This window comes from Mercurialis annua, linkage group LG2 (assembly GCF_937616625.2).
Source record: "Mercurialis annua linkage group LG2, ddMerAnnu1.2, whole genome shotgun sequence".
NCBI classification, from domain to species: Eukaryota; Viridiplantae; Streptophyta; class Magnoliopsida; order Malpighiales; family Euphorbiaceae; genus Mercurialis; species Mercurialis annua.
Window position 1 is genome coordinate 7,050,939 of NC_065571.1, and position 24,538 is coordinate 7,075,476.

Sequence of the window (24,538 nt, forward strand, 5' to 3'; positions counted from 1 at the left end):
GATTATGACAAGTTTTTTTAAAAATGGAGATAATTTATTTGTTTTTATTATTTAAACAATAACAATAAGAGAAGAAAAATCGAAATTGGACTACCATTCCTCAATATAGAAATAGTAAGTTAGTGGAACTCAAAGAAAATGTACCACAAAAAGTAAGATAAAACTCCCATATTTCAGCCAATCAAAGCATTGGAATTTAATTTACTATAAGTATATAAGATACCATTATTTTTTGTTTCACTTGTGCTTCCAATATCAACTCAAGAAAAAGAAATGGCAAGCGATAAAATTAGTCCATTGTTTGAAACAAAAAGAGCTAAGGGGAGAGTGGTCTATAGAGTGTTTGCAGCTACTTTATTTGTGGCTATATGTTTGATTTTGGTTTATAGATGGATTTACATACCCAAACAAGGAGAAGATGGGAGATGGGTTTGGTTTGGTTTGCTCGGAGCGGACCTCTGGTTCGGTTTTTATTGGCTCATTAGTCTCGCTTTAAGGTGGCAACCGGTCTACAGGTTCCCCAACAAGGATAGACTCAATAGCAGGTATGGTTTTTTGTTCCCCTGCAGTTTATGCTGAACTAGAAAAACTATGATATAATCAAGAAAATGTTTTTGTTTGAATTGTTAATTGATTGATTTGGTGGGAGTAGTGAATTGGTAATGAGGTTGAGTTGAAGAGTTTCAATGTATATCTAATGGATTTGGTTGAACCATAACCAAAATAACTGAAACTAGTTATCGGTAGAGGTGGCTCTGTGTCGGGTTGAACTGTAAATCATTCTGAAAAAAATCACATTGTGAACGATCTAATCCGGCCTGGAACCAGAGGGAGGCTGTTTGGGCCGGTTCAACATTTTTTAGAACCGAAACCGTCGGTTGTTATTCAAAATCGGTTCGAGTTGTACTTTAAATTATTTACTATTATATATGTATAATTGATTACTAATATATTATCTATATTTATTTTTAATATATATAACTATATATATAAAAAATCTTATTTATTTTTAATATATTTTAGGTTGTTATTCCTTTTAAATACTAACAATTAATTTCATTTTTAGAATTTATTATGATTGTATTAATTTTCTTATTTAAACAATTAATTATCAAATTTATGGTAAATTAAATGGATTTTTTAATTTTAAATATTAGTAATTTCTAAAATTAAGTTTAATTTGAATGTTAATTTAGTTTTAGATCAATGGAATATGAAAACTGTGATTTATAAATTACAATGTTTGTAATGTATATAAAATCAATGAATTTATAGAAATATATTTAAAATTATTAAATATTAGCACAATTATTCATAAAGAGTGATGGATTTAACTTTTCCACCTCTTAGATGAGAATTTAAATAAGAGATTTTAGGATATATGGGAAAAATTTAGAATCCATAGATTATCGTCATAATTTTTAGGATTTCGATGAAATCCATGGTTTGTGCAAAATCAAATGGAATGCGTAAAATTTATAGATTTTATTTCTCTGAAATCCATTAATCTAAATTTTTTATAAATTTTAAAAAGAGAAAAAAAATAATGAATTATACTGAGATGTTACTTTGGAGAGAACAAAACTTTTAAAATTTCAAAAAAATAATAAATGTAACGAGTTGGTCCCCCATTTGATTTTGGATCTCAGAGGTGGTTAGTATGTCATTTTCTTTTTGAAACTTGGTTAAGCATGTCACTTATTCTGTTGTGATAAAAGACTCTCAATGGGTATCCATATCCAACTCTTTTATCATCCACATATCAATGGGTTGGAAGATTAAGGGTGAGTATTAATTCGGTCTGTCCGATCGAAATTGAACAAACACCTTTTAATTAAATTAATTGTTCGACGGAATAGTTAAAACTAAACCAACCGAATAAGATAGAAAAATATTTTAAAATTAAACCGACCGAATAGATCGGTTAATTCGGTCGGTTCGGTTAAAACCGACAAAATTATAAAAAAAAAGTAAAAAAAAAATCAAAATTTTGGTTACTTCCGCCGATCGGTTTTTTTCTCACCCCTACGGAAGAGGGTTGACCCACCTAATACATAAAATGAAACAAAAATGTATTAAAAATAAAAGGGTTAAATGCAAATTCATACACCAACTTTAATCTAATTTGCAATTACAACATAAACTTTTAAATTTGGCAATGTCGGTAACAAACTTTTATTTTTTGGCAAATTGGTATTCCGACCAATCATGCAACGACACATGACGGTATATTACAATGTCCACGTTAGTGTTTTTTAAGTTTGGTGTGTCGATTTGCCAAAAGTGTAAAGTTGGTTACTGACATTGCCAAATTTCAAAGTGTATGTTGTAATTGCAAATTAGATTAAAATTGGTGTATGAATTTGCATTTAACTCAAAATAAAATGAAAAAATAACTACTTTAAATAAAAATAAATATGATACGTAATAATATGGAAACTATATGTTGGACGATGAACAGGTACCAAAAGAAGTTACCAGGAGTGGATATATTTGTGTGCACAGCAGACCCAATAATAGAGCCACCAATAATGGTGATGAATACAGTTTTATCAGTCATGACTTACGATTATCCCTCCAAAAAGATTGGTGTATATTTATCAGACGACGGTGGCTCCATTCTTACATTTTATGCATTGTTACAAGCGTCTGAATTTGCAAGATTTTGGATACCTTATTCTAAAAAATTTAATGTGGGACCAAGGTCGCCTGCTGCTTATTTTGTCTCCACTTCTCCACACCATCAGCTTCATGGGTCTGACGAATTTTTCGCTATCAAGGTAATCATTCTTAATTTCTTAATTAAACTCCATAACCTCACACGTTTAAATATCTCTCTCCTATTAGTAATGAAATGATAGTGTGGTAAATACTATATATACTTGTATAAATGGAATCAAAATGGTGAACCATATCAATAAATTTGACAATTATTTTTGGCTTTATTAGTAGTATGATTGGAAAAAGATTAAAAATTATAGTTTGATACATTAAAAAAAATGGGGCAGCAAATTTACAGAAAGTCCAAGCACTATAATGTGAACCGACTCTTGGACGGTTTCGGTTCAGATTTATGGTACTGGCCGGTTTCAAATATTGGATATTAAGTAAAAAACTGTAAATTTAATTTTTTTTAAAAACACCACTTTTTTAACCTTAAAGCTTGAACTAAATTGACAATTGATAATTTGAAATAGTACTATTAGATTGCTCTCTTTAGATTTCGAACTTAATTTTTTAAATTAATTAATTGTAAGGATTTTCGTTTTCGAACTTAATTACTTCTAGTCTTGTTGTCTTCTATAAAATTAAAGAATTTCATTCCAATTCAAAACCCAAAACTTATCGATTTTAGTTGCATTGCTCTTATCACTTGAATTAACCCATCTCATCTACTTTTTTACTTGGATTGCTAGCAGTCATGGTTATATATTCACTTTAATTTGTAGAAATTATATGAAGAAATGGAAGACAAAATTGAAACTGCAATGAAGCTAGGTAGAATTCCTGAAGAAGCAGCCTTGAAGCATAAAGGATTCTCCCTGTGGGATTCACAGAACTTTTCGAAACGTGATCACGATACTTTTCTTCAAGTAAACCTTTCACTCTTATGTACACTTCATTTTTCATTACTTGCATGATAAGTAAGGGGTGTGTATCCGGTTTTAATTGAACCAAACCGAATTAAAAGGAAGTAATTTTTCGAACAAACAGGTTTGGTTTGATTTGCACTAAAACATAACTAAATATTTTTATATTCAAAACCAAACCGAATTGAATAAACTTGTCTATTATTAAAATTGAATGGAAACAAAATATCAGTTCGGTATTTCAGTTTAGTTCGGTTTTTGCACATTGCTAATGGTAAATAGAATATTGAATTTCACTTGGTATTATCAGATTTTGGTAGATGGAGAAGATCCTAACGCAATAGAGGACATTGATGGGTGTCCATTGCCTACCTTAGTATATCTTGCTAGAGAAAAGAGGCCTCAATATCCCCACAATTTCAAAGCTGGGGCCATGAATGCATTGGTATACAAATATCATACCATAACTAATTTTTTTAGTTTCTCAATGATCCCCTAATTATTTTGCTTATTTCGCTCGGTGTGTTTCGTTACATTTGTAGATAAGAGTGTCATCGAAGATTAGCAATGGAGAAATAATTCTGAATCTAGACTGTGATATGTACTCCAACAATTCCTTATCTGTGCAAGAAGCACTATGTTTTTTCATGGATGAAGAGAATGGCCATGACATTGCTTTCGTACAGTTCCCTCAAAGCTTTGACAACATCACCAAGAATGACTTGTATGGTGGCTTGATCAGAATTGGTGCTGTAAGTTCGTTTCGTGCGTAAATATGTACTAACATGATTTCTTTAGGGCCTTTGCACTAAAAAGTACTTATCAAAATTAGATTACAATTAATGAAATTAAAAAACATTGTCTTTTTTTATGTTGAATAGTTGGTTGTAACTTGTAATTGAAATGTACTTATTGAAATTAAGCTAATATCAAAACAAATTTAAAAGTTGGACATAAATGAAAAGGGTGAAAAAGTTATATTTTTTTGTGACTAAGTTTTTTTCTTCTTTTTGTTCCTTTGTGTAATTGATTTTGCTTGTAGGTAGAGTTTTGTGGCCTTGATGGTTTTGGAGGTCCTATGTATATTGGAAGTGGCTGTTTTTACAGAAGAGATGCTCTCTGCGGAAGAAAATTCAGTAGAGATTGTAAATTTGAATGGAGTAGAGATGATCATCACAAGAGACAACAAAGTTTAATGGAATTAGAAGAAGAAACAAAGGCTCTTGCAAATTGCACTTTTGAGCAAAATACTCAATGGGGAAATGAGGTCGATCAAAGTTATATCAGCGTATTTTGCAATTTCAATACGAGTTTTCAACTTTTGAGCGTAGCATTAATGTGAATGACGGAATATATATTACCATGCATGCTCGGCGTTCACATCAGCATTCTTTATTAAAAATTGTTTGGTGTTTCGAATTATAAAACACTAGCAGTTCGTGGTTTAAATTGCCAAAGTTAAAAATTCGTAATGCTAAATTTTGTTAGTCTTCCGCGACTAACTAATTCATCCTGTATCGGATTGCAGATTGGCCTAAGATACGGTTTTCCTGTGGAAGATGTGATTACGGGGCTATCAATCCAATGCAGAGGATGGAAATCGGTGTATTATGCTCCAGAAAGAGAGGCATTCTTAGGTGTGGCACCAATCACATTGGCTCAGACATTGGTGCAGCATAAAAGGTGGTCCGAAGGTCATCTTCAAATTGTGCTGTCTAAGTATAGCCCTGTTTGGTATGGAAATGGAAAAATAAGCCTTGGCCTGCAATTGGGTTATTGCTATTATAATCTCTGGGCTGCAAATTGCTTGCCGACCCTTTATTACTCCATCTTTCCTTCGCTTTGTCTCCTCAAAGGCATATCCTTGTTCCCACAGGTACTTCTTATTTTTTCTTAACGGTTTGAATTTAAACGCAGACCATGTTAGTTGAAATATCCAATCTCTTACAAAATCTTCTTTAATAGGCTAAAGTTATTGTTCTGTGTTAATTGTTGGTTTCAGATGTCAAGCCTATGGTTCATACCATTTGCTTATGTAATAATAGTCAGCTACACATACAGCCTAACTGAATTCATATGGTACGGAGGCACAATCCAAGGGTGGTGGAATGAACAAAGAATATGGCTATACAAAAGATCAACCTCTTATCTCTTCGGCTTCATCGACACCATTTTAAAGACGGATTTAGATTTCGTGGTCACTGCCAAAGTCGCCGACGAAGAAGTATTTCGAAGATATAAAAAAGAGATGATGGAATTTGGAGAGTCATCTCCAATGTTTACCATTTTAGCTACACTTGCAATGCTCAATTTGGTTTGCTTTTGTGGGGTGGTGAAAAAGGTGGTAATGAATGGAAATAGTATTAGGTATTATTATGAGATTATGGCTTGTCAAATTGTTATTTGTGTTAGTTTGGTTTTGATCAATTGGCCTTTGTATGAAGGTCTTTTCTTTAGGAAGGATAAGGGTAAGTTGCCTGGTTCTTTACTGGTCAAGTCATTTGGATTAGCTCTTATTATCTGTATTAGCTTTTTTTTCTTGTGATAATTTCAGATTACCGGCAATTATATTTAAGGAACAATTGTATTGGTCGGTGGTATCTGAATTTTACTTAATATTTTGTTGTTTATATTTACATCTTTTAACTTTATGAAAGTATAGTAAACGAGTTTTATCATTATTTTTTATCGACCATCGAACTACTAATAATTTTTTTTAAATAATTTGGTAATATATATGGTTTGTTATTTTTACTTTACATATAAAAATGTATGTCGTTGTAGACACCATCATCATTTTTTATTGATATGATGAAGAAATTAAAGTAAAAATGAAATTTAATTAACCTTTTATTAATACACCGGTGATTAAAAATAACTAAAAATATTTATTTGATATACTTTTAAAACTATAAAAACTAAAAACTTTAGGCATTAAAATATAAAATTTAGGTAAATACAAGCAACATTGACATAATTTTTTTTTCTGTATTTATTAATTCGAGCATCAATCAACAAATCACTAAATGAAAGTTAATAAGAATTTAAGGACTAATATGAATTTAAAATTTAAAAAATATAATTATGAAGATTTTAGGGGTGTGTAAAGACATATCCAAGCCGATATATTTAGTTGTAAATTATTAAAATATCTATTTTTTGTTTAGTTAGAATTTTAAAATTACAAAAATCCAATTAAATTATAGTAAAAACAGATTCAATCAAATTTAAACCTAACCCTTCAATTTTTTTCAAAATAAAATTGAAAAATTAATTGAACGGACTAGTTCATATTAATTTAAAAAGATATATAGCCTCACTTTTAAACTAAAAGCACATATAATGATAAGTGTATTATTTTAAGTTTTAATGTCAAATTTTAAGTTTAATTTAAAATATGAATAGAACATTACAATTTCATAGTTAGGTATGTTTACATATATACCCTTTCAGTTAGAAAAAAATTAAAACTATTTACCATTGAATTATTAGACCCATAATTTTAACGCTCATTTGAATTTTATCAGTTGTATTTATCTTTTCAAATTGAATTTTTTCACTTGAAAGGTTCAAATGTTATTTATATTTGTCATACAATCTCAATTTTTGTTAAAACGTATATAAATTAAATGCCAAATATGAATGAAATATTTGAACAATTTTTAGAGTAATTTTTTTAAATTTTTTTAAAAATTTGAGTTTAATTAAAACTAAAAATTAGAGGTAAAATTTATAATTTAAAAAGTACAAATTTAAAAATTCTTTGTATTTTTAGATAATTATACCTTAAAGATTTGGAAAAAAAATATTGAATTATTGAGTTAAACTTATCAAATTTATTTTTGTTTGATGCAAGTTTTCTTAACAAAAGCTTCTAATTGGCTAATATCTGTTGGAGCCCCATTTAATTGCCACGTATAATTGAAAGAGTTAGATAAAGAGTTAGATTGTGTGTACTCAAGTACAGAGAAGCATAACCCTTTTATGACAAAACATATCACAAACACATCAAAAGTCTTAAAAGTCAAAAACTCTCGTTGCCGAGTTGTAGTTTTGTCACAAAATTATTTATAGGAAAAAAAAAACATAAAAATTTTGAGAAAAAACAAATTCTTTCAATTTCAACTTCAAAGGTATTTCCTTCCTCTCTTTCCTCTTCTAATTATTTCAATTTTTTTCCCAGATTTTCCTTTTCGAGATCGAAATTTTTCCCAAATTGTATTGCTTCATGTGAAAAGTTTGATTCTTCTCTCATTTCTTCAGTTTTTCCAGATTATTAAAGAAATACCCATTTGGATTTTATGAAAGTTTTAATCTTTATTCAATTTCATGAACTGGGTTTTTGTCAAATGGTTGAAATTTTGTTTCTTTTCATAATATTATTTAGAATCCATTTAATAAGCAAATGCCATTTTTATGTGATTTTTGGTGGTTTGATTTCTTTATGTTTATGTATGGTTGTGCATTTGTTTGATTAATAGATGTTCTGACTTGGAAATTTTGATTTTTTTGCACAATTTTACAGATGGGAATTGGGCTAAAGGAATGGTATGGTTTTGTATTGTTGATACTTTTGTTGAGCCCTCAAGAAATTTATGGAATTAGATTTGTGATTGATAGAGAAGAATGTTTCTCTCATGATGTTAAATATGAAGGGGATACAGTTCATGTTTCCTTTGTTGTTGTTAAGACGGATTCGTCTTGGCAATATAGCGAAGATGGCGTTGACCTTGTTGTAAGTTCGATCTCTCAGCTTGACATGTTTTAGAGCATATGATTTTTATTTTTGTTTTTATGAGTTCATTTTTATGTTTCGACTTTTGCCGTTGTCTATGTTGAATCAGAAACTTATCGAGCTCTATATTTCGGTATTACATTTATGTTTATGGAAATGCTTATGAAATTCTAGAACTTTATATATATAATCTGTTATTGGAATAAACATCATTTTAGTAACCATTAACATATATCCAAGCATGTGTTGTTTCATTATTGGTGCTATCAAAAAATTAGGTTAAAAGGTACATTGAATTGAAAAACAGTCATCAGGCTTAAAACTAATCCAAAATGTATATTAGGTTTAGAGTCGTGTTGTTTGAATCTTTGCATTTAGGTTGAGTGCTGGAGGCTAATATATCAGGAATTTTGAATGAATTACGTTAGTATATTAACTTTCTTATCAAGTATGTTAATTTTGGTATTGGCACAACGATCTGTACAAAATCTGCATATAAGATGTAATTTGTATTTCAAAACTATTCTGTTGTGTATTCCTCCGACTAGACATGCCTCTAATCTTTCAAGTGTGCTGAATTTTCAGGTAAAGGGACCATCTGGTGATCAAATTCATGATTTTCGTGAAAAGGTAAGTGATAAGTTCGAGTTCATGGCTCGTCAAAAAGGAGTTCACCAATTTTGCTTCACCAACAAGTCTCCTTACCATGAAACTATAGACTTCGATGTACACGTTGGCCATTTTTCATACTATGACGAGCATGCAAAAGATGGCAAGTCATTTTTTTGTATTATTCTTTTTTTTCAACCCTGTTCTCGGGAATAAAGAATAAGACCTGTTGTGCTTCCTTTGATATTTGCAGAACATTTTAAACCATTGTTAGATCAGATATGGAAGTTAGAGGAGGCTCTTTACAACATACAATTCGAGCAGCATTGGCTGGAGGCTCAGACTGATCGTCAAGCAATAGGTCTGTTTTAAATCTTGCGTATGTAGTATTCGATCATTTAAGTTGAATGCTCGTTTTATTTGTATTCCCCTTCTTGATGCATTGAACTTCACAAATAGTTGTGTTTTTGCTTAGCATTTAAGCTTAATGAGGCATTTTAGGTCATGTTTCGTTGCCAATCGTCCAATATTGCATTAGGTAATAGTCATATACACAAGTCGGGTGGATAACATTTGTTCTATTAAGTTAGCACACTCAGGAGATTACAGTTATCCAGTGATCGTCAACTTAATTTTGATGACAATGAAGCAGGACAATTATGGGACTATTATTTTGTATTTCAGATTAATTTGCCACCTTTTTATTCGATATGTTTTTGTACAAATGCAGTGAAATTACTCGTCTTATATATTAACCAGAAAGCCATTATTGAGTACCCCTATGAAGCATGGAAACAGAAACACTGAAATGAAAAACGCCAAAATGATTTTTTTAATTAGAATTGGCTATAAACATAGAGTTTCGGAGTCTTCAAAACGTTTTTAGAAGTAGAAACAAATTGCTGAGGTAGGGTTAGAGTTGTTTCTGAATAACATAACTGACTTACTACCATACGCCCGATCCTATATTTTTGATAGTTCAGACACTGCTCTCATTCTTTATATTGAGTTTTATGGAAACATTTCATTATAATCTCTGATTATCATGCTTTGATAGGCTAATAAATGAATCAATTGCTTTCTATCTATTTAAATATCCGACTCATCTCCCTAAATGTCAATGCAGTTAACGAGTCAATGAGCCGGAGAGCACTTCACAAGGTCCTCTACGAATCTGCAGCATTGATCGGTGCTAGTGTTCTGCAAGTGTACCTTCTCCGCCGCCTGTTTGAGCGGAAGCTTGGGACATCGAGGGTATAAGTCCAGAGAATGCACTAATTGGCTACCTCAACGTAGTTGTATCATGTATGATGCAAAAAGTTCTCAAATTAGACTTTTTTTTTCTTTCCTAATTGATTAGGAAGAAGAGGACATGTATAGAATTAGAAATATCCATTTTGGAATTATAAAAAGAACTTTTGTTTCTTTACATCATTGAGGAGCTTTTTTTCAAATTTGTTTTCTTGATTTTCATGAATGCATTTTTAAATTTAGTCTCAAGCTCTTTCAACTCGAGTGTGATATCATTTTAATAACGTGTCATAATGTGATGATGTGGTGGACTGAGTCTGCCTAAGAATCTCATTATAATGAAATAGTCAAGCATGGCTTCTCTTAGGATTGTTTTAAAATTGACCTAAACCAACTTTATCGGGTTGAAATTATTATTTTTTCTGTGCGGATTGGTTTTGAAAGTAAAATAAATATTTATTAAAATATTAAACCAAAATAACTTCCGGTTTAATTTTTATAAATTCAGTTTGGTTTCGTTCGATATAACCTCCATTGTGGTAAACGTATGTTGTTATCAACTGGTGTATTTAATCTAACAATTCGCAGTAGTAACATCTAATCCAAAGCAACTCCTAAATTCTTGAGTATATGCACTTAAGAACTTCCTTTGGTAAATTTGAAAAATATGTATATTTCACGACCCGCAAATTTTTCGATACAACAGAGAGAAAAATGACACAAAAGCTCTACAACTTATAACATAAGAGGGAAGCAAAGATCAGAAAAAACAAATCCATGCATCTTTCATAAATACAAATAATTGTGTATTTGCTTTTCTCCCCCACAACTCAGTCTTACAACACACAACAAATTGCAGCACCACTCATCGCCGCCGCTCTATTTTTATCTTCTTTAGTAAATATATGGTGGGGGTCACTTACAGCTGAACTTACTCCATTAAAGCTCTTAGGTTCTCAAGATTCTGCAGGAGGACTCTTAATGCAGCAAAACCATTTTTTCTGAAAATCAACGCATTGTTCATGTCAGTAAAGAGTTGTTAATATCATTAAACGACTAACTGGACGGAACATTCTAGACCGCAGATCAGTCCGGTTGATGTTAATATTATGGTATTTTAGGGGTTCATTTCAAGCTATCTGATTAGGTCCAAGCAGCTATTATTCTATTTATTTATATCTTGTTCTACTCCCATCCTCCAATCCCCAGTCCATAATTTCCTCCATCTTCCATTTCAAGCTGCAATACACCTTTTCATCAACTTAATTTCTACATATTCTGTTATAATATTTTACAGCTAAGATGGCATCATAATTGGGTTTCATCTCAAAACAATAAACTAAAATGGGAACGTTACCCTAAGCAAACACGAGTCAAAATCAACAACAATCCGGCGGCAATTAGCCAATTAAACAATGTACATACACGAATAACTTTTTGAGTTATCAGAAATAAAACAATTAATATAATAAAAAACAAAGAACTTACAACCTGAGGCTTTCCAGGATCTACTCCAGACTTAAAATGAGAATCTGCCTTTCCAGGTGAGTCAGGTTTGCCACCTGTCTTCTTCTCATCCCTAGCCTTGTTGAAGATCACAGTAAACCCCTCAGCTGAAGCAGGATCATTGACATCCCATTCACCAAATTTAGGCAACGGTCGACCTGTATCCTGTTTGAGAACAAAAAAGAAATGAAAAAGGATACCCCATCAAGATGCTTGAAGCTGTATAAGGTCGAGTGCCGCTATTTTAAGTAGAATATCATGTCGAGTTTGCTTTCTTTTTGGAACTGATACTGTTTTGTTGAATTCACCTTTAATACCATTGACAATATTTATCAATATGAACTCTAGATTCTAAGTGACCATAAGTCTACAAGCAACCTTGTGAAGAGAGGAAAAGGAAATAACTAAGTAACCAGCCATCAAAACATATCATACACAGCAAAAGTATGGTTTTAACCAGAAAATTCTAAATCTAACACAAGAACTAATAAAATAATTGCATGATAATATCTAGATTCAGTTCATATAGTAAGAAAGCAGTGCATAGGCAACAGATAGGGCTTCAGTCGAAAAATCAACGTTTTAACACTAGTTCTACCTAACAAGTTATGCGTAAACAATCCCCGACTTCTAGGGAACCATTAATCCCGCTGCAAAGAGGAGAAGTACATATATTCTCCAAATAGATAGTCGAAATGGAATTCATAAGACTATATTTGCAGGATGCACTTGATTTCTACGAGGACCACGACTCTAAAACTGAGGAAAAAAATCCCTAAAATAAAGGAGCTCCCGTATAAAAACATGAACTTAGAAGCTTCAAATTCTACATCTTTATGCATAAACTACATCATTATCAACAAAGGCAGCAAATTTAATCAGCTCACACGTACCCAATTCACTTATTACAATCCAACAAAGGTTGAAACTGTAAATTAAACCAAGTAAATGTCCAATTTTCAATTATTTTTTCAATAAAAGACACAAAACTAGTGAATAATAATTTGATCGAACTATGCATAAGTAATCAACTGAAAGATCAAATCAATTTAATTAAAACAAATCATCAACAAAAACTAAACCACCAAAAATCAATCACAAACTGAAATCCAAGCATTAAAAAAATCTCCCAAAAAACAAAATTTAGCACACAAAAAACACTAAAATCAAACAAATAATTACACAAAAATAAACAAAAAACAGAGATAAAATTAACATACCGACATGAATTGTAGATAAAGGTTTTTGCTTAGCTTTCTGAGTAAATGAAATGACTAATCAAAAAAAGAAAATAAAATAAAAGTGTTTTTTTTCACAATTTTTATTGACACAGTGAGTTGTTATTTATTTATTTGTGTTAATTCAATTGGGCCAGCAATGGGCCTGTCAACGGGAGGCCGTTATTGTTAACGGCAACTGAAAGGTCTAACGTCGCCATTAGAGCGTCGTCAGCAGTGACGTGACAAGAGTGGGGGTGTGTTAACGGAATGAAGGATGAACTGGCAAACGGCGTACTTTTGAGAGAGAGATGTTGGGTTAGACGGTGGCATTGAACCATTTGATTTGCTGTCATTGTTTTTATTTTTAAAATTTTTAAATTTTATGGAGAAAAATATTCACCAAATCAAACAAATTTTTCATGTTTTTCTTATAAATAATCATGTTTAGATTTAATTTCCTGTTTTAACTATTTGAGAAAAAATATCAACGATGTAATTATGAAATAATTAGCGATTTTATTTAAATCTAACTTTAATGATTATATATTTTAAATAATTGTTATTTCTTGAACTGATAAAAATAGAATCAGCAATTTTAAAAAATGATTCATAAAAATATTATATTTATAGTTTTTTTTTTGATATATATAATTATAGTTTAGAACATTTTAATTTGTAGTATCTCATATTTACTAGTTTGATTATGTGATTGTTTTTCTAACAAAGAGATACTATATGGTTCTTTTTAGCAGAAAAAAAAAATGTATAGAAGAAGTATGAAATGTTTTCACATTAATAAAAGTGTTCTATATCATTAAAAGTTAGTATGTGATATTATGAATTACATAACTTAGTAATTGACAACCAGCTTAATTTAGATTAATTATTTTGAACCAGTGATTTGAACTTGAAATTTAATTGGTTTAGTTTATCTAGACTATATGCAGTAAGTATCAAGCAAGAACAAGATCTAAACACATTAAATAGAATTATATGTATCGAGTTTTGTAATAATCAATAACACATAAAAAACATTTAGTGTAGGAATATTCGCAAGATGAGAATCGATTCCGTCGATTTAACTTATATTTTCAAAAAATTCTAAAATATCTTCATTATCGATGTATCATACTAACAAATATCATATACATTCATCTCAAATTTTGTTGCGTAAATCTATTATAATAATTTTAATAGATGTTCCACAAAGTGAATGCTGACTGCTGATTGATTGACATAACTAACCTCCACCAAATATCTGCTGCTGACTGCTGAGTCATCTCTCAGACTCTCTGTTCTCTCTAGCCTTATCACAATGGAAAAATATGTGCACATCTGATTCTATATTCCTACAGGTTCCTCTACATTTTTACTTCATGCGAGCAAATGGCCCGCTATGTAGCACGGACACGGATATAGAAAACGGAACACTTGGGCTCTGATATTGCATAACGGTGTTATTTTAAAGCTTTCTGTGTTAATCAAGTTTTGATCCACGGATGCATTTCACTCCATTAAGAGGGGAGTGCCGTGCTGACGAGCAGAAGCAGTTGGCTGCCCGTTCATTGAACCTAAAATATGAGAGGATGAAATCAGTGCATTTCAAAGATAAGATTTCATGCAATCATAAGAAGTCAAATGAAAATATGGTTTATACCAGTGAGAATGCAATCATACTCGAGTTAATTGACAATAGACAGCTCCTCCTTCCACTGTCATGCTATGTTAATTCTCAATAGTTTCAATTACTCATAGATCCTTTTAACTTCCATAACAACTGTATAAAAAGGTAAAAGGAAGATATCAATTGATGATACGATGAAGTTTCCCCTTTCCTGATAATAATGCTTTGCTGCCGACTATGACAATTTTAAACTTTAAGTTAAGAAGAGTATGAATAGCACTGAAACACCTAGAGAAGGGTTTGGCACAAACCAATACGAGGGGAAACATTCCACATCACAAGCCGACCTTGTAGACGTTGAGCAAATATGCAGAGCAAGGTGATCATTCCCTGGGCACAAAATCAGATACAGTGCCCCCAATTCCTGGATAAAAAAGGATATCCAATTAAATGGTTCAAGCAGGCCCACATCAGAAATCTGATAAAAAAAGTGAACTTACCACTGAAGAGTACAAAGTCTGCCAATACTCGGTGCGCTGGGATTCAAACCTGGTAAGATATAAACCATCTAGACCAGAGACAACATCTTTGGCAAACCAAGACACAAGTTTTGATGGCCCAGGCATTTTTGGATGATTAAGTGTAGAGCAAATCGGGCACCCAAACCACTTGTAAAATCAACCTAGAGTCATAGATATGGCCAGAGAACAATTTCAGAACAATCGGCTATCATCCTTCGCAAGATAAAACCAAAAAGAACAAAAATATATATATGAGAACACCTTCATACTGGATTTAATTGATATTGATTTAGACAAATTAAAAACACAGAAACAAGCATACCAGATTTATTTGACCTTCACATGTTCCTTGAATGATCTGCACAGTGTGGTAAAATTAGTTTTATTCTCAAAGTAGGAGTAGGAGGAAAAGAAGAAATGAAAGGCGAGAATGCCACTCACCAGGATTACCAGAACAGAAAATAGCTTGAACTGAGCATTGCATGAATTAACTCTCTAAAGTTTGCACTAAATTACCCGAAAACCCTTATACATGCAAGCTTTAGAACCACCAGATAACTAGGCAGAGACGACCGGAGATGGTCTAATTCTGAGGCCCTGCATGAAAATAGGAAAATGTATTTACCATTTGAAGGAATGCATACAATATTCAAAGCTAAAGACATAGCTATTTCACATTTTATCCAAATTGTGATGTATTCAATGCCACTTCGTATTAAGCAATTTAAAAATATAAATGTCCATACTTTTGCCATTATAGGTATGCACAAAGACAGAGTTCCTGACTCAAAGTGGAAATTCATAAAGCACGCGGAAATCTCAATGCAAACTAAAAGTTTGACATAAAATTCAGGTGACTGACCTCAACAAGCTCTTTGAGGAGAGCATATCCCAGTGACAATGCCCTATCGGGATAAAACCTGTAACATAAAGTGTTCAATCAGCAGACAGTGAATTCCAAAATGAACACCTAGGTCCCAGACTTGCAATGGTAAAGAGAATGTCCAAGAGTTTGAAGCATCAACACCCAGAATCAAAGCAAAGAAATAAGATAAAAATTTCAGCATAATAAATATATCTCTAGATTTAAATCATATGTTCCAATGTTTAAGAAAAGAGAACCAGAGAATGAATTGGCAACAGAAGGGAAATGGTGGTGTCAGCAACAGAATGAAATTGAGTTATCATTGTTAATATTGTGATAAATATGAAGAAATAATAACTCTATTAATAGTTACTCTATTTTTATGATAAATATGAAGAAAACCATGTAACATACCTTTAACCATAATTTTTTTATACAAAGGCAGGTAAACAGCATCTTATTTGAAGTTTAAGCGTGCAAGAGTCCACCGTACCTCTGATCTAGAGATGGTAAGCATACTGCCTTTACTTCCCCCTCTCAAGTTTATAACTCTATCTTTATGACATGACATGCAGATAAGCATAACTACACTGTTCATCTACAATTGGCCACAATCAAGTTCAACTGCCAATACCACAAGTGGCCACAATCAAATTCTTCAGCATTGCAGTCCATGCATTATGTACAGTGCTGTCACTTGCAGTCAAGCAGTGACAGCTTCTAACAGAACTCTAGAGATGCGAATTTTATCATTACTTGAAATATCTCTAGCAGCATGACCCTACACTGTCATCCTTCTTTCTATACACTTTCACTCTTTTAAATACCTCAACATGCAAAACCCACTTTGCACCTGTAGTCCCATCCCTAAATAAAGGATTGATTTAAAATGAGCGCTAATATAACACTAGTTACATCATTTCTATGCACTGAATGATAATACACTTACATTAAGTCCTAATATTCATCCAAGGATTTGGTACTTAAGTATTAAAATAAATAGTAAACACATGCATACAAACAAAGAAAACAGAAACTCAACTTCTTTTTTCACCCAAAAGGAATATAATTCTAATCATAATGGTTGAGAGATAACCTATTACCTGTGTACGCCAATCATTGAAGGCAGATTAGTGCACTGACATCCAAAAGTGGCTCACCTCCAATTTTCTTCACCTTCATGCTATCTGCAATAGCAGAAGCTACCATCCGTCCAATGGTGACTCCAACATCCCCCTGTCCCTCACATTCTACCTATCAAACCCAAAATAATTTCTGAGTAGCCAACCTAACCACCTTGCCGCTTGACATAATAATATAGTTGTGTTTCTAACTCACCAACTTTGGCAACTAACTCGGTTTTGGCAACATCAACTTCTGTGCAGCTTCATGGACTTCATCCTATTCATGGCTATTATCAAGTCCTGTTTGATGCTTTCACTATAGTACCCAGATATCACTCCCCTCTGACATAAATCCTTCAAGAGTACTTCACCTTTGGAAAGACTAATATCATATGTTAAAATTGCATCAATAAGGATGCGATAGGTTGTCATATTGGGCAAGAGGCCCTTTTGTTTTATCTCTTCGTACAGTTTTAGTGCAGAAGCGACATCACCATCAGAACAGAGGCCTGAAATTAAAACATTGTAAGCAATGACATCAAGTTTCACATCACAAAGTTCAATAGTATCCCTCAACTTCATAGCTTCTGCAAGGTTTTTGTTCTTGCAGAACATGTGCATTAGAGTTGTAAAAGTAGCAAGACTAGGAATCAGGCTCTTCCGAAGCATAAAATCAAGAACCAGCTTTGCTTCTTCAACCTTCCCACACTTGGCAAGCCCTCTTACCACAGCACTCTCAGCAACATCTCTGGAACTCACGCCTACTGCTTCCATTTCATCTTTTAACATGAGGGCTCCTTTAATATTCCCCATTCTACACATGCGATTAATTAAAGCAATATAATGTATGCGGTCAGGCATAAAACCCCTCTCCAACATATCACGCAAGAGAAGATGAGATTCTTGAACAGTCGAAACTCTGTTGAGTCCACTAATGATGGAGTTTTGGGTAGTCAAATCAGGAAAAATGCCAAATAAATTCATAATGTTTATCAGGTCGAAGACTTTTTTCGTTTCACCAGTTTGACAACATTGATTGATAAGCATGTTAAATGTATGCTGATCAACTACAAAACCCTCTAGTAGCATCTTTTTCAATAGCTTTAGACCGATATCTAGCATAGCAGACTGGCAAAGTCCAAGAATGAGAGAGTGGCAAGTCCATTTGTCAAGAAAGTTCCCCATCCTCATCATGAGATTATACATATCAGAGCATTTTAACAAATCCTTTTTCTTTGCATAACCATGCAAGAGAATATTATGCGTAGCCAAACTAGGGGATATTATGCTACTGCTGCTCCTCATCATTTTAAAGAGATCACTGACCTTTTCCATTTTCCCCATCCTTGAATATCTGTCCATAGTTACATTCATTGCAATAACATCAGGATGTACGCCCTTTTTCTCCATCTCTTCATAGAAATACAAAGCAGCCTTTGACTGACCAGCCTTGAAAAAACCGTCAACTAAACTAGTGAACATAACCTTACCAGGAGATACAGTTCCTTTTCCCAGAAGATTTCCATAAAAGTGAAGAGCAGCAACCATTTTTCCCCTTCGAACTAACCCAGTAAGAATAATAGTATATGTATAACTATCCGGCAACACATTACACTTGACCATTTCATCAAAGAGGGCCACTGCATCTGCCAACTTCCCTACTTTAAATATCTCTACAAGAATTGTATTATAAGTAACAGTGTCAACCACACAAGGAATATAGTGAAGTTTATCCAATATTTTCTTTGCCATTCCCAAATTTCCACCCCTGCAAAGTCCTTTAAGTAGACCTCCGTATGTGAAATGACTTGGATGCTGACCTAATCTTATCATATCATCTAACATAGAAAGTGTTTTTAATCCATCGCCCAAATTTGCATAACCATTTATAATGCAATCAAAAGTGACGGAGTTAGGAATTATACCGGTATTGCTCATGTGATGCAAGAAATACTCTGCCTCTCCAACCTTTCCATCTCTACAAAGAGATGATACTAGCACGTTACATATGAAATGGTTTGCATCACAGCCAATGCGACTCATAGCTGCATACACCTTAAACGCTTCCTCAACATTCATTGTTTTGCAGTAGTTATAAATCAAACTAGTATAAATAATATAATTTGGGGCAAATCCGGCTTTGTACATTCTACATAATATTTCCTTCACATTTTTAACTTTCCCTCTACTGCAAAATCCATTTATTAGCACAGAAAATGTGATAATATCAGGTATTATGCCATCCTGGAACATCTTATCAAGCAACTGCACAGCTTCATAAAGAAATCCATTTTTGCATAAGCCATCAATCATTGTTGTGTATGATATACAACCAACAATCATGCCATTTAATCTCATTCTCTCAAAAACACTTTTTGCTGATTCGATTCTGGCATGCCTGCACAAACCGTTTAAAAGAGCACCGTAACTAATTTCATTTGGAATCAGTCCCACTGCTTCCATCTTTTCCAAAATTGTCAAAGCTTTTTCAAAACTACCATCACGGCAATGCCCATCAATCAAAGCATTGTAGGTAACATGATTGGGCAAAAGATTGAGCATAGACATCTCATCAAACACCCTGGTGGCAGCTTCAATCTTTCCCTCCTTCACAAATCCATCAATTATAGTATTATATGTGATTTCATTAGGATATATCATTTTCTTCCTCATCGTTTTTAAAAGTAAATAACCTTTTGCTGTCCTATTGTTTCTGCACAAATCATTAACAAGCATATTATAAGTGCAAACATCTGCTTCAATGCCCTTAGACCCCATCCGTTCAATTAACTCAAAAGCTGCCTTATACCGACCCTTCTTGCAATACCAATTGAGCACAGTATTGTAAGTAACTACAGATGGCACATAACCACTTTCTTCCATCTTTCTTAAGAGATAACCAGCTTTCTTAAGCTTCCCTTCCACACACAAAACATTGATTAAGATATTAAAAGTGGAAACATTAGGACAAACCCTCCTACGAAGCATTTCCTTGAAAAACAACCAAACTGCCCCAACTCTCCTATCCTTCACCAGTGAGCCCAGCAACATATTACAGGTGTAAATAGAAGGGTTGAACCCTCGAACACCCATCAAACGATATATATCCAGAGCATCACTAATCATTCCTTCTCTCAAATAAACCCTAATCAAGAGATCAAATACAGAAGGGTTTGACTTGCATAAGGGGTAAGTGTTCATTAAAGCAGTAAAAACAGAGTCTGAACTAACACCTATTTGCGAGAGATGTTTTAAAAGTGATTTGGCATGGTCATACATTCTAGCTCTCACAAGTATATGAGTAGTGAGGGAGATCATGTGAGTGAGGTGAGTAAGTTCCAAACCACGCTGCTGAATGACCCAGTTAAGGAATCTCAAAGCTAATCTCCCATGAACTGGCCTAAGTGAAGCTAGCTTATATTCCATGTGGTTCAGTGACTCCCAGCGGTCTACCGTAAGCGTAGTGTATATGCTTTGCTCCATGTCTGTAACTTCAAAAATTCCACAATGAGGATACACTACCATAATATTACTATTCATTTATGGGGTGATGTTATAAATATTATACGTGTTTTTCCAATTTGATCATGAACTTTGTCAAAAGTATACAAGAACTTCCATTTTTTCCAAATTGATACGCGAGGTCATAATATGTTGACGTGGCACTCATTCGTTGGTTTATTTTGCCGAGTTGGACGAGGTCATAATATGTTGACGTGGCAGCCAAAACTGACTTCTAATTCAGCAAAATCAACTAATGAATGAGCGTCATGTCAGCATATTACAATCTCATATATTAATTTGGGAAAATATGGAAGTTCTTGTATACATTTGACACATTATTTTAAAGTTCATAAATAAATTGAAAAAACACGTATAGTTCGTCACACTTTCATTTATTCATTAACCAAATGTTTAAGCTTGAAATAAACAACTGGGCATTCATAAAACACACCTGGGGTTGTTCCATTGGCGAATTCAGAATGCATATGATCACTTCTCAATCTTTGAGTGGAGTACTCACAGAAGCAAAAGGGTCTCAATTTTGATAACTTGTGGAGGAAGCCAAAGATTGTTTTGGAAGTTGATAATGTGAAAGACATCATTCAGGAGTCTTTTCTTTTCTGTTTTACATTACAGAGGCTTTACAAACAAAATAAAATAAGAATAAAAGGTGAAAAAATAAGGAACTTTCGTTCAGGAAATACAACAAACAGGTGGTGTGCAGCAACTTAATCCAACCGAAAAAAGCTTACCAAAGATAGTCCTCAATTGAACAAAGAAGCGTTGAAGAACGAATATGTGTCGAGTTGATGTGTTGAACCACCGCGCGGAAGATATGTGACATTTTTACTAGTTTGTTTTTTTAGTAGGTTATTTTTAAATGGCAATTAAGATAACGAACTTTTTAATTTTATCATTTTTTTTATTTTACTCTCGACTTTTTCTCAAAAGTACAAATCAGCCCTTTTATTTTTTGGGCACAATTAAACCCTCATGATTTTAAAATTGAACAATTAAACCCTTGTTATTTTAAAATCGAACAAATAAACCATTTTAGTTTACTTTGGGACACTTACCCCCTTAAATTTTCGGTAAATATTTTAAACATTAAAATTATTTTTGAATTTTTCCCCTATTTGATTATGAGAGACATGTCAACCATTCACGAGTGTTTCTAATGATGCTGGATGAAAGGGGTTATTTGTTCTTTTTGAAAATAAAAAAGGCTTAATTATACCTTAAAAAAATAAAAGGGCTGATTTATACTTTTATGAAAATTACAAGGGTTTTTTGTATCTTCTGCCTTTACTATTTAAACAATAAAAATAAATTTAGAGAGAAAAAGGAAGATTTTGTAATTTGGATAGAACAAAAATGGATAAGCTTATTTAGGAATAAAAATGTTTGAAATAATCCAACTTCCATACTAAATTGGCTTAATTACTTAAAAACCACTCACCTTAAATTTTTTTTTCGTTTATACCTGATTTAGGAAAAAATTCATTTATACTCTGACGTATGTATTTATGTTTCTCCTCTACCCGAGGCACTAAATTAACCTCTTTTCATTTAGAAAAAAGTTTAAAATAGTTCTTCATTTTTATCCTAAGCTAATTAGAGTTTGATTAGAAATGAATTTTTCTTTAAATGAAGGACTATTTTAAACTTTTTTCTAAATGAAAAGAGGTTAATTTAGTGCCTCGGGATAGAGGTGAAACATAAACACATACGTCAGGGTATAAATGAATTTTTTTCTAAGTCTGGGTATAAACGAAAAAAAAGTTCAAGGTGGGTGGTTTTTAAATAATTAAGCCTACTAAATTTTAGAGTGTAATGAAATTCAATTTTAAGGTTTCACTAATTGCCACTCTAAATTTCTTATAGATTACTTTTTTAAGCATTAAAAACTAATTTGCATATTCAAATCTTAAAAACATATTCTATATATTTAAATTCCATATCTGTATAATTTTACTGTCAAATACGTTTATATAGAACTTGAAACAAATTCACTATTTAATTCTAAAAAAAATAGATAATATATATCATAAATTAATAACTCTAACTATTGGATAAATGAAAATAGATTTTTTAAGGGTTTATGAGATTTTTTGGGCTATTAATCAGTTATGGCACTTCAACTTAGGGCTCCCTATTATCAAACCCCCTGAATTTTAAAATCGGCCGCTAAACCCCCTGAACTTTATCTAATAATCAACAAAACCTCTTTTGGCATAAATTGACCAAAATACCCTTCAAACCTATAACAAAATACAAATAAAACAGACAACCTCAACCTAATCAAACTTAAAATCACCCACCCAACCAAAAACTCAACCAAATCAAGCATAATAAAATTAAACCTAAACTCATTTAAAAATAAAATAAATAATATTTTTTAATATAAAAAATTTAAATAAGTAATTTTTTTAAAAAAATGTCCGGAGAACAGACCCATCGGTGGTGGGTTTGTTCACCGGAGAACAGACCCATCGGTGGTGGGTGTGTTCACCGGAGAATAGACCCACCGCCGGTGGGTCTGTCCTTTTTAAAACAGACCCACGACAAAACAGACACCGCCGTGGGTCTGTTCTTCTTTGAACAGACACCGCCGTGGGTCTGTTCTCCAGTGAACAGACCCACCATAGTGGGTCTTTTCACCGGATCAATTTAAAAAAAAAATTGGATGAACGGAAAAATCGGCAGTGGCGAGTAGTGATTTCTGGTTGAGTGGTCTAATTTAATGGGGTGGATTGGAAATGCAGGTATAATTTAGTTGGATAGATAAATTATGTTTGATTTGGTTGGTGAGTGAATTTAGATTTGGCTAGATTGGGCTGGTTTGGGTTTTTTTTTTACTTTAAGGGTAATTTAGACATTTTTGACAAACAAAAAGGCTTGGGGCGGTTTTATTTCAAAAGGGGTTTTGTTGATTATTAGATAAATTATGATATTATTAGACCCAAAAATAAAGAATTTTAGGTTAATTGGTTATAAAGTACAATTTGAATTAGATGGACTCTGTATCACAAGTTTAAGGGGCACGTTGACTCTTTATTCAATTATAAAGTAATCGATTGAAGATATCTTGGTTGGTGATACAAAATTGCAATGTAAATCAGTTTTAACTAGACTAATAGGCTGAAAAAATTTTAACCTTTGTTTTGGTTTTTTATTCCACTCCGACGTAGCAATTTTTTTAATTTTACCGTATTATGGATTTTTAGTTTTCAATTGTACCCTGAATTAGAAAGATTAAATGTATTTATTATTATAAGAATTAAAATATGTAAAACAACTATATTTAAGGATTATTTCATACTTTTTTCCATTAGAGGTGTTAAAATGGGTCCTGACACGATAACAAGATCTGCATAACACATAAATTTGGCGAATTCGATTAGAGGTTTAGCGGCTTTGTGTCAAGAACGTGTCAACCCGTTTATTACTCAAAATAAATGGGCCGTGTCACGGATTAACTCGCGAATCCATCTAATCCGCCTAATCTGTTTACAAATTATATTATTTATAATAATATAAAATTAAAATAGTTATATTTTCATAAAAAAAATTATTAAATTAATTAAATATAATTATTTTAATTTATTAAATAAAATTAATTATTTATTAAAAAAATTATAATTAGAGTATTAATCGATGAATTTGAGGTTAAAATTATATTTATATGGTTTAAATATTTTTAAATATTAAGTGGGCCGTGTTAGTCGTTTAAATATATTAATCGTGTTATTTTATTATCTTAATGTGTTAATCGTATCGTGTTACTCGTTTAAAATTCGTGTAATGTTAGGATTGAAGATTTTAACATAATTAGTTGAACGGATCATATTTGTATCGAATCTAATCGTATTTAAGGTTTTAACATAATTAGTTGAATGGATCATATTTGTATTGAGTCTAATCATGTTAACAAAATAGATTGACACAATACATTCACTACCCGCCAATCCTTTTTGATAACCCCATGT

The 24,538-nt window shown here is 32.3% G+C and overlaps 3 protein-coding genes across 13 annotated transcripts; 1 reads left to right on the plus strand and 2 right to left on the minus strand.

The window, feature by feature from the left end:
- The first annotated feature begins 234 nt into the window (after positions 1-234).
- Positions 235-10,363, plus strand: LOC126669197 (transmembrane emp24 domain-containing protein p24beta2-like). Of its 2 annotated transcripts, XM_050362600.1 has the most exons (12): positions 235-545; positions 2,462-2,780; positions 3,450-3,593; positions 3,901-4,035; positions 4,133-4,342; positions 4,633-4,857; positions 5,119-5,466; positions 5,593-6,081; positions 8,116-8,325; positions 8,911-9,097; positions 9,188-9,295; positions 10,061-10,363. In XM_050362600.1, the coding sequence occupies exons 1-12, from the start codon at positions 274-276 to the stop codon at positions 10,192-10,194; spliced, it is 2,781 nt and encodes a 926-aa protein (XP_050218557.1). In that variant the 5' UTR covers positions 235-273; the 3' UTR covers positions 10,195-10,363. The 2 variants fall into 2 exon arrangements, with proteins under 2 accessions (XP_050218557.1, XP_050218556.1); XM_050362599.1 differs by lacking the exons at positions 235-545; positions 2,462-2,780; positions 3,450-3,593; ... (3 more) ...; positions 5,119-5,466; positions 5,593-6,081 and adding an exon at positions 7,569-7,723.
- Positions 10,364-10,833: 470 nt separating this feature from the next.
- On the minus strand, positions 10,834-13,019 carry LOC126669198 (protein NOI4-like). Of its 2 annotated transcripts, none has more exons than XM_050362602.2 (3): positions 12,912-13,019; positions 11,674-11,856; positions 10,834-11,186 (listed from the first exon to the last, which is right to left on the minus strand). In XM_050362602.2, exons 1-3 carry the CDS (start codon positions 12,915-12,917, stop codon positions 11,142-11,144), a joined length of 234 nt encoding a protein of 77 aa, XP_050218559.1. In that variant the 5' UTR covers positions 12,918-13,019; the 3' UTR covers positions 10,834-11,141. The 2 variants fall into 2 exon arrangements, with proteins under 2 accessions (XP_050218559.1, XP_050218560.1); XM_050362603.2 differs by having other exon boundaries at positions 11,677-11,856; positions 12,912-13,018.
- A 950-nt stretch (positions 13,020-13,969) lies between these two features.
- On the minus strand, positions 13,970-21,420 carry LOC126669561 (pentatricopeptide repeat-containing protein At5g55840). 9 transcript variants are annotated; one of them, XM_050363052.1, is made up of 10 exons: positions 21,302-21,420; positions 21,001-21,169; positions 17,025-20,530; positions 15,919-15,976; positions 15,498-15,653; positions 15,379-15,414; positions 15,036-15,269; positions 14,847-14,959; positions 14,569-14,688; positions 13,970-14,482 (listed from the first exon to the last, which is right to left on the minus strand). In XM_050363052.1, exons 2-3 carry the CDS (start codon positions 21,149-21,151, stop codon positions 17,292-17,294), a joined length of 3,390 nt encoding a protein of 1,129 aa, XP_050219009.1. In that variant the 5' UTR covers positions 21,152-21,169; positions 21,302-21,420; the 3' UTR covers positions 13,970-14,482; positions 14,569-14,688; positions 14,847-14,959; positions 15,036-15,269; positions 15,379-15,414; positions 15,498-15,653; positions 15,919-15,976; positions 17,025-17,291. The 9 variants fall into 9 exon arrangements, with proteins under 9 accessions (XP_050219009.1, XP_050219008.1, XP_050219007.1 ...); XM_050363051.1 differs by having other exon boundaries at positions 21,001-21,188; XM_050363050.1 differs by having other exon boundaries at positions 17,025-17,175; positions 17,260-20,530; positions 21,001-21,420.
- Between the last annotated feature and the right edge of the window lie 3,118 nt (positions 21,421-24,538).

Excerpts from the sequence above, each read along its gene's own strand:
- LOC126669198 (XM_050362602.2), bottom strand. Across the intron at positions 11,187-11,673 it reads ATCCTGGAAAGCCTCAGGTT|AAAAAATGGTTTTGCTGCAT; the intron begins GTAAGTTCTTTG and ends GTTGATTTTCAG.
- LOC126669561 (XM_050363052.1), bottom strand. The coding sequence starts at position 21,151 with ATGATGTCTTTCACATTATCAACTTCCAAAACAATCTTTGGCTTCCTC. Across the intron at positions 20,531-21,000 it reads CGCCAATGGAACAACCCCAG|ACATGGAGCAAAGCATATAC; the intron begins GTGTGTTTTATG and ends TTGAAGTTACAG.
- LOC126669197 (XM_050362600.1), top strand. The coding sequence starts at position 274 with ATGGCAAGCGATAAAATTAGTCCATTGTTTGAAACAAAAAGAGCTAAG. Across the intron at positions 5,467-5,592 it reads GCATATCCTTGTTCCCACAG|ATGTCAAGCCTATGGTTCAT; the intron begins GTACTTCTTATT and ends TGTTGGTTTCAG. Across the intron at positions 9,296-10,060 it reads GACTGATCGTCAAGCAATAG|TTAACGAGTCAATGAGCCGG; the intron begins GTCTGTTTTAAA and ends ATGTCAATGCAG.